This window comes from Mizuhopecten yessoensis, unplaced genomic scaffold, assembly GCF_002113885.1.
Source record: "Mizuhopecten yessoensis strain PY_sf001 unplaced genomic scaffold, ASM211388v2 scaffold10705, whole genome shotgun sequence".
NCBI classification, from domain to species: domain Eukaryota; kingdom Metazoa; phylum Mollusca; class Bivalvia; order Pectinida; family Pectinidae; genus Mizuhopecten; species Mizuhopecten yessoensis.
Window position 1 is genome coordinate 47,642 of NW_018408680.1, and position 10,397 is coordinate 58,038.

General features: G+C 35.1%; 1 protein-coding gene across 1 annotated transcript; it reads left to right on the forward strand.

The window, feature by feature from the left end:
• The first annotated feature begins 1,710 nt into the window (after positions 1-1,710).
• LOC110461909 lies at positions 1,711-9,389 on the forward strand. Its single transcript, XM_021515644.1, has 6 exons — positions 1,711-1,798; positions 3,761-4,091; positions 4,763-4,813; positions 5,391-5,462; positions 7,121-7,309; positions 8,256-9,389. The coding sequence occupies exons 2-6, from the start codon at positions 3,776-3,778 to the stop codon at positions 8,903-8,905; spliced, it is 1,278 nt and encodes a 425-aa protein (XP_021371319.1). The 5' UTR covers positions 1,711-1,798; positions 3,761-3,775; the 3' UTR covers positions 8,906-9,389.
• The last annotated feature ends 1,008 nt before the right edge of the window (positions 9,390-10,397 follow it).

Consider the following 10,397-nt stretch of genomic DNA (forward strand, 5'->3'; position numbering starts at 1 on the left):
TATGTGATATCATGATCCTTTATTTGGTGGCTATAACCTTTATGTGATATCATGATCCTATATTTGGTGGCTATAACCTTTATGCGATATCATGATCCTATATTTGGTGGCTATAACCTTTATGTGATATCATGATTCTATATTTGGTGGTTATAACCTGTATGTGATATTATGATCCTTTATTTGGTTGTTATAACCTGTATGTGATATTATGATCCTTTATTTGGTGGCTATAAACTTTATGTGATATCATGATTCTATGTATGTTGGTTATCACCTTAATCAGATATCACGACTCTACATGAAGTGGTGTTCAACTTAAGGAGATATCATGATTCTATATTTGGTGGTTCGGAAATATGCAATAGATTAATGAGCGAGGCTTAGAAGCGTTCCTGAATTACAATTCGCACTGCATTTGAAACACTGATGTAAACATATCAAACAGGCTATTACATTTGCAGGAAATTTGTACGGGTAAGTTATCAATTTGTAACAGATGCAAATCGATTTATGCATGGATAAACATAAATTATGACATATAATTTTCCAGATTCCAAGAATGAAATCAGGGAAATTGTATATAACTTAATCTCTGTGAAATAGCCAGTGAAATATTTAATAAGATCCATCAGTTAGAAATTACAATATGTATATCGAAGACAGAAGAAAAGAGATGATTGCAAAACCAAATGCAAAGGCTGGGACACAATATCCGACGATGAAGGGACGTCTGAGACGTTTGCTCAAAACACCATTCAGCATCCCGATGAGACAATTCACAACACTCACCAATAAAAGATACAGCACCCAAAAGATAAAGCTGATATTTAGAGGAACAAAAAAATCAAGGAATTGTGTACCAAATTCCGTGAAAAACTTGTCAGCAGTCCAGGAGAAACTGGGAGGAAAGACATTCGATACACGTCTTAAAGAACATCGAAGGGCGTAGAGAAAATTAGCAAAACCCATTTTACCTGGACTACACGCAAAGCATCCGCCATCCAGTACAATAATTCGGCATTAACAAATTACGCTAACGCTCAAAATCACATCGACGATTGGGATAATGCCAATATATAGTTCAAATTAAACACAAACGAGTCAAATCAAAGAAGTAAAATCAGAACAAATGGGGCTAGATCTACACCATACCAGTAACTTATTCGATACAGCAAGTATATACTATACTCTCTATTAATAGGCGGAACGTCCTGGGTCGAGTGACATATGAAATATACAATTTCGTCACATCGTTGTACAGGTAAACAATACAAATTACTCACAGTCATAGATTGACAAAGATACCAGTCGGTCTTGAAACGTTGCGACACGTTTAATATGTACATTGTTTGTGTATAAAGTGAAACTTTGATATCAACGCAGTGAAATATTGACAAACAACATATACCCTCAAATATCCAGTCCAGTGAAATAGCCTTGTATACATCGATGTCATATAATGTCAAATTACCAACGTGGGGAATTTTTTGTATTTCCATCCCAGTGAAATGCTCTATGTTATCACACACATAATATATACATGTATATCTAGCATTCATCTCCCAAATACCTAACCAAGTAAAATACTCTATGTAATAAATGTTAATATAAAATGCCATAAATAGCTTACCACCTCACTCACACTATATACATTGTAGTAACTAAAATGTATAGAACGCTTTACCGTTATATGGTTATGAATAGCACGAACACATTCTACGTCATGCTTCGCGGAAAACAAAACAGGAACTACATTCAATTACAATCAGACAAGTGAGTGACCTGGGTCGTGAAGGTAAATTTCTATTTATTTTATCGTTTTATTTGTTTTAAGTGTACGTATTGTCGAAACATGTACCAAAATATCACTATTTGAATATTTTAAGCTGCTTCAAATCAACAGATAGCCATAAATTCATTCAATTATGCAAATTTGATAACTTAGATCACAAAATATCATGAACGTAGGGTATTCAATCGTTAGATTAGTAGTATCAGTATATGCAAAGATACACGGCTTTAACAGAATTACCATTGCGATTTATGTATCAATGAATAAATCTACCTATTTATCTTCATGTTATATTAGTTGCATTAAATAGAGAACCACTGTTATCCGAACTGTAACTGTTATCAAGTAGGTCAACCTCTGGGTTAATTTGACACAAATGTTTTGATCTATGATCTTACCCGATATCCCATTCCCTTACAGTAAATAATCTGTTGTGTATTTCTGAAGTTAACGTTAAAAGTTGTGTTTTTACTCGTTTTACTTTCGTTTAAGACTGATATCATAAAGATCGATCATGTGTACACATACACTGTGGAAATCCCAACTTGGATTCGTTAGTTACTTACACGCGTGTTAAAAATAGTGTGGTTATTTATAGACGAGGGAATCACCTTGTTGGGGCACTTTGTCTAAATATAGATAGGGCGAATGGACGGCATCGACTAATAAATGGATACATTTGTTTGTGTGTGCCTTGTGAAATTGTGATCTGTTGAAAGTAAAGGTGTTCGTAAATTGAGATATGTGTATGAGAGAATGTTTTGAGGCGTTTTAAACAACAAACTGAGGTATTGTTTTGTTAGAACATTATCTGAGCTCTTACAAACACGCGATCTGTGAAAAGAGATTACAATGCAGCAAAGGTAGGTCAGCAGACGTTTCTGAGTAAAAAGTTACTGTCTGTACTTCTGTGTTTTTATTTCTTACTTTAGTATAATTGTCGGTCGCCTATGAAAAACAAAACGTAGATTGAAGCCTTGATAATACACAGACATCGTCAATTATAATTACACGAACTTACAAACTAGTGTAGTCTATTGTTCACGTTTCAACCTGTAGGTAGGCTAGTTCACATCCCCACAGGTAAATCTTTCCGCAGGGCAGAGTTCGTTGATCGTAGGGAACAATAAAAATTAGTCTAATGAGGGTGAGTCTAATTGGAAAGGGGAGAAGAGGTTTTCAATATGAGAACTTCATGTTCGAGTCGTAATGCCAAACGGTAAAATGGTGAAGCTCAACGGATCAAAGTTCATGCGTAACGGTACCGTCACGCTAAAACGGCCTGGGGAGAACACTGCCCAGGTCATCTGCTCTCCCTTTAATTCTCAATAGCAAAATAATTTATTTGAATAGTTTTTAAAGTTCTTATCCTATGGTGACAAGTAGTGTATATCCCTTTGTTTACATGTTGTTTTCCACATTTTGTACATCTCAACAATGAAATTGGAGCTACTAGTACCTATAATATAACTCAGGTGACCGCTAATGACCTTGGGCCTCTTGTTTTGCAATCTATTAATATACTATATTCCTAATACCATCAATTGTATGTCAATGTAATAGTCATATTATATATTGATAGCAAAGACAATAGCAATACTATTATTATTGTCTAGCATGGCTATACCATGGGAGTGTTTAAGAAGGATACAATTTAAAAGACTGCAAACTATAAATAATTAACATTTTTAAAATAGATATAGATAAATACAATTGGATAATTCCCATTGCATTTTTTAATTTAAACTGTCGACTAATGAAATTCTTTAAGGTAGGTGGCCTCCTATTATTTAATATTTAGTTATAACCTTTCGGTTGTATTTATTCAATTGAAGGATATTTTTAGATGTTGCATTTTGTATGTATCATAACCACAGTTAGCTATAATAGAAAATTAACTTATAGTATTAATCTAGGTGTTGACTATATATTCTGTATATTTTCTTTTGAATTATTTTTCTGCAGTTTCTTACAATCAATATGGCTGACAAAACGGACCCATCTAATGAGGTTCTTCAATATCATACCGACATGGTAACGGAGCTTGGGGGATTGTTTGCAACAAATTCCAGAAAGTGGGGCTCAATTTGCAGTCAATATCAAATGATGGGTCACATCTCAGAAGCCGACATGGGTCATGTAAAAAGCATGTATGATTTATGCAAGTGCTTAAAAGCTAATGGCAAAATCGACTACGGGAAATACGATATTTTAAGTGACGTTCTTGGTAAACAAAATGTGGAAGCAAGTAAAAGAATTAGCTATTACACGAAACTGATCCGTCAGGAAAACGAAGGTAATAGTAAGCCTCTATTAACATCATCACTGATATAAATCAAACAATTACTGGTAAACTGTCTCGTAGGTTTACACCTATATCATCAATGCGATATACAAACCAATCACTGGTAAACTGTCTCTACCCATTGGTTACACCTATATCACCACTGCTACAAATCAAGCAATTACTGGTAAACTGTCTCTATCCAATGTTAACACCTGTATCATCACTGCTATAAATCAATCAATCACTGCTAAACTGTCTCTATCCAATGTTTACACCTATAGCATCACTGCTATAAATCAACCAATTACTGGTAAACTGTCTCCGATGTTTATACATATATCATCACTGCTTTAAATCAAGCAATTTCTGGTAAATTGTCTCTTTCCAATGTTTACATCTATATCATCACTGTTATAAATCAACTTATTACTGGTAAATTGTCTCTTTCCAATGTTTACACCTATATCATCACTGCTATAAATCAACTTATTACTGGTAATCTGTCCCCAATGTTAACACCTATATCATAAATACTATATATATCAACCAATTACTGGTAAACTGTATCTTGTCAATGTTTACACTTATAGTGAAGGTTAAATGGAACCATTCAGTTTCTGAGCGTTAAATATGTTCATATACCACGAAACCAACCCATACTATCCTTTTCTGTCATTCAGGTAGAGAAAATACCGACAGGTCACAGTCTGTGTTCAGTGAGGACAGAAAGAGTAAGTCTATATCACAGTAACATAGGGATTTTAAACAGCTAGGACCTAATATTAGGTGTTAAAAGTAAAGTAACACGTTAAGGCGTTTACAGCAGCTGTTTCCATTGAAAAGGTGAATATTTGTTTTTCTCTTTTAGAAACCTCCTATATCCATGCACAATTATTATTCTCCAATGGACATGATCTCCGTTTCGTCCGATACCACATGCCAATTCGATCAATCAAACTTGTTCGCAGTCATGGAGCCATTTTTCCCAAAAATATCTCTATGACTGCAAACACGTCGAAAACAGATTGTGACTGTGTTTTTGGAGGACACGTAGATAATTTCAATTAAAGGGGAATACAATTTGCGTTTTAAAAGAATCATTATCCATCTTTCAAACGCTACCAAGCATATTTTGTATATCAACTAAAAATATGTTTTTGATGCGAGGAGGCTTGGCACGTGAAGTCAATTATTCAATTAAGTAATCCAAACGTTTTAGTTTAGTTCAGCAATGTTTTGTTAAATAACTGGATTCACAAAAAATATGAATGAAGTCGTATCAATAGCATGCCTGATCTACGTCTGCAGGAAAACAAGGACCGAGGGGTGACCGGGATCCGGTAGTTAACTCCAAGCTTAGAAAGGAGAAACGGAGAAAAGGCGAGCATGATTGTTTTTGTAAATTTTACAATGTACGAAAGGTATGTGTGAGGATAGAACGCCACAGTTTTTATTAAATGGAGAATGCTTCAAATTATTTACTTTAAGTTACTTTATCGGAGACACCGAATGGCCCTTACGATAACAGTTGCACGAAGATTAAGATTATTACACTCTAGTGGTATATTTCGCGTTATTTATCAACAAATGAGGTTTCTAGCATATATATAAGATCTTACTTTAGTATGAATGGCATAACAAGTTATTGAATGAGTTTAATAATTCAGTATATACACACGATTGGTTTGGTTAGGTTTGGTTCTGTATTGTTTAACGTCCTATCAACAGCTATGGTCATTTAGGGACGGCCTCCCTGTGTGCAAGATGCATGCATGTAGTGTATGTATGTGTGTTTTGGAAGGCTGCGATATGTTCGTGTTTGTCTCCTTGTGATAGCGCGGAACTGATGCCGACTTTATAGTGCTATATCACTGAAACATACTGCCGAGACACCCAAGAGGACACCCCACCCGGTCACATTATACTGTCAATAGCGTTAAGCAGAAGTAGAAACTACCATTTTTACAGACTCTGGTATGTCTCAGCCAGGGGACAGAACTCAAAGCTTTCCTCACAGGGGCGAACGCTCAACTAAAGGCCAAAAGTGAGACATTGTCAAGGGAGACATGAGGAAGAAGAAACTTGTTTAGAAAGATGAGAAAAGATAAGCTCGCGAATTTAGTCGCCTCTTACGATTATGCAATGGGGGCAGCAGGTACAATTCTTACGCCCTACCTGCAGGGACATATGGACAAGAACGTAAGATTCTGTTTTACTAAAAATTCGAATATTTTTGTACCACGCAGTGCAAAGAAGTTCCAGATTTTTTTTAAAAATAAATAGTTTTATATCCAATGAATATGACAATGAAAGAAATAACATTTCAAATTCATTAAAATAAAAGTTATTGCATCATGTGGTATTGTGAGTAAATGTATTACCTGTAGTAGGAATATGTTCCCACGGTTTTGACCAATCGTAGCACTTTCAGGTTGTATTACAATGAGAGGAATTAATTAAAGCATCTTCTTCGTTCTTACACATAAATAAAAATATTCAATTTATTAATATCGATATATTGCTAATAGTATAGAACCAACAATATTACAAAATATTTGAAAGAAACATGTAATCAATCCAGTTATTAAACTGTAATGAATAATGATATAGCATAATAAGAGCGGAGCTGCACTATGCACAATATCTGTGACCAGGCTGACGTGCATTGCATGCTAACATGTAGAGCAACGACACATGTTAACATTAGTCTTATTAGTTATATTATCATATTATATGGACGCAGTTCGACCGGCGTCATTTAACCGTTAGAAATTAACATTTTGGTGACGTTAGGCTGTTCCAGGAGTCTCGCGTTTGACGACACGCGCTTAAATATCAAAAATATAAGATAATATCCACATGAACATCAGGAATAACTATAAATGTAGAATGTAAATAAATGTATTGAAGTATACTTAACAATTTTCATGACGGGTTGAACACTGTAAATGACCTGTTCACTACTTATATATAAACTATATACCAACACCTACAAAATGATCAGCAGTAAAATAACTTCTGACATGTTCTCTCTATAGTTGAAGAAGACCGTCCTTATCAGTTTAGAAAACAGATGGACAATACCCATGACGCAAGAATAATTGACGTGTGGACGCGTGCAAGAAACGCTGTTGGACGCATCAGAGGGCCACAATACACCGGAACAGGGATAAGAGTTGGTACCAAGTACATTCTCACTGCCTATCATGTCGCAAAAGACATAACAAGTAAGTTAATAAGAAAGATGATTCTACTCCGATATTTACAGACTTAAATAAACTTCCCTTGTCAAGGCATTGCCTATATATTGGCAACTTATTTTGAGGAATTGCGTTTATAGTTCCTAGATGGCAACGTTTGTAAAGTGAAGTCTTCGCAATGAAAATGTCCTGCAGTTTTCTTTATATTTCTGTTATCAATTAATCAACTTCGAGCTACCATAGCTTTGTACAAAAGCATTGTAACGTGTGCATTTCGTGGAATACTTCTTGAGCTAAGCTTTACAAAAGTGATAATAGTAATAAGACAGTTTAACTTATTGGTATCCTTTCCGTACTATATGTTTCAGTATTATTGGACTTCTATACCTATCGGTTATTTAATTGGAACAAGATAAAAAAAACATTAAATAAGATTTGAAGTGTGCCTTTCAAATCAATGATATTTTCTAACTTCCACTGACAAATTTTGTTTTGTCCATTACTACGCTCCTAAATGTTATAATTTATACTATTTTTTTTATATCTGATCATTTTTGTACGTCTTCTTGTAAAATGCATTATGAATGCAAAGTATAAAATTTACATTAATATTCATGTTTAAATAAATCAATATACCCAAGCACTATCTGTTATGGTATGCTATCTGGAACAGATATTATAATCTGGTGTTAAGACATATAGTGTTCCTGTTAGTTTAAATTTCTTAAGTTTTTAAAATAAATTAGAGACAGAAACAAGTGTTATACATCTGTTACCTTGCATCGTACCCAGCATTAACAGCTATAACTTAGGGATAGTGACGTGAATAGGGATACATTACAGAGGAAGTTAGAAGAGAGTTGGGGGACATGCAGTATAACATATGGTACATGTACAAAATATGTTATATTCAGGAATTCAGTACAAAATTGTCGTGTTAGATATACGTCAATGGAATTATATTTCTTTCCAGAAGAAAACATAGGTGACACTGAAGACTGGTCAAAGCTAGGCTCCAAACATGTCTGGATAGAGTTCCATTTTCCAAAAACAAACGGTGAACAATTTCATTTTAAACCTGAGCGGCCAGTATACGACGAGAAACTTGATTTCGCAATTTTGGAATTGGACTCTGGAGAATCTGAAATCCCTCAACCAATAAGAAAGTTTGGTAAACCAGACTACAAGCAAGTATTTGCATTGCTTGGCCACCCAACAAAACCGAATAGTGAAATAATGCAATTCGATTCTAATATTGAACTTTTTGATCTGGATGCTGATAAGAACAGCAATCGACGTGGTTATATGATCGCAAATGACGAAGTAAAGCCTGGGTATGAGGGAATCTGGGATAAAGGGAAAGTTCTGTTCGATTGTTGGGTCCAGCGCGGAGCGTCTGGGTCACCCGGAATCGTTATGGGAAACAATGACGAAGAACCGATCTGCACTTTGATGTTGGTGAGAGGATTCCCGGTACAGGCATTCTCAGAGGGTGTCAATACCCAACACGAAGAAATGATTGAGCAAGGTGTAACAATGGAGGAGATTGCTAACAAAATCAACAGTCTGGGAAATAGCGCCAAACGTCTGAAGATAGACATATTTGGTGAAAATTTTCCGTAACACTGAATAAAGAATGTGGACTTTCTAGTGCCTTTTTCATTGGGTGTCACGTGACCACAATTTGTGACACCCAAATCAGATCAAAGGTGCACTACGCCAGTAATCATGAGTTGAGGAAGTTTTCGATAACTATGATTTTTGTATTTTTCTTTGAATCAATACGCTATCGTAATTTCACTAACAACTGAAACTGCAAAAAGCATAGTACAGTAAAAAGTTACATAGGAAACATAATCTTTTAGAAATCGTATCATTAATTTTTGATAAATTCCTTTTTTAAATCCCGTTAACAATGAAAAAATGTAGATTTTTTGTATGGGTCCATATTTACATTTGTAAATTTGGACAAAGCATAGTTTGGACTTTAAGTAGAATCGGGATACAAAATTGTAGCTGTACGTACGAGTTTGATGTTCTAGTGGCAGCTATATATGTTGTATCGATGTCATTACGTTTGATTTGTAAATAAAATTCATCTATATATTTTACACCTTCTGCTTAATAATTCAATCCAAACAAGGAACAGAACAAGTCAATTCGAGCCTGGGTTGAACCAATCAATGAAAAGATAATATAAGAAGTATACAATATATAAAGTCTACGTCATGTATACGACTTTTACATGTGTAGTATGACTACAATGTACTTATTTGTTAAATGTTTTAATTATCATCTCATTTTGGAAACCCAGCATACTCAAGTTGTACACACATGACTCTGATCTCTTAGAATGTTTAACACTAAGCAGGCGTGCCATATGATAAATAGCATACAGACCAACCGGTTATGGTATACCAAACAATATTGTTTTAATTTTCAACAAATCCTTTAAAAGATGTTACGACCAACCTAAATATCACCACTTGATAAGTCACATTTAAAAAACGCTTGAGGTATGTAACTTCGATACATTGAAATTTATTTAGAAAAATGTCACTTTGCAATGTTAGCCTATAATAAATCAACAAGGCCAATATCTCAATAACAAGAGGCCCAGGGGGTCTGTATCACTCACTTGGATATCTAAGAAATCATGGCAAAATATTCCCCAAATAAGATCCCAGGAATAGGGCCAGACCCCAATGTTAATCCCTATAGCATATCTGTATTTGATTGTTCATGCCCAGCAATTGTATGTATGGTTATGGGGTAGATATCCCAACTGTTTCCAAGTTGTGATTCAGAAACTGGGTCCCTAGGGTTATGGCCAGACCCCGGGGTCAATTCTAATATCATGACTGCATTTGTCTCTTTATGCCAAGCAATTATATATAAAGTTTTGGGGTGGGGATCTCAACCGTTTCGAAGTTATAACCCAGGGGTTGAGTCTACAAGGGTGGGACAGAACCCAGGCCATCATGGAAGCATTTGTGTGTTCGTCTCTTTATACTCAGCAATTGTATGTATGGTAATAGGGTGGGAATCGCAACTGTTTCCAAGTTGTGACTCGAAGACAAGGTCCCTAGGGGTGTGGCCAGACCCAAGAGTCAAT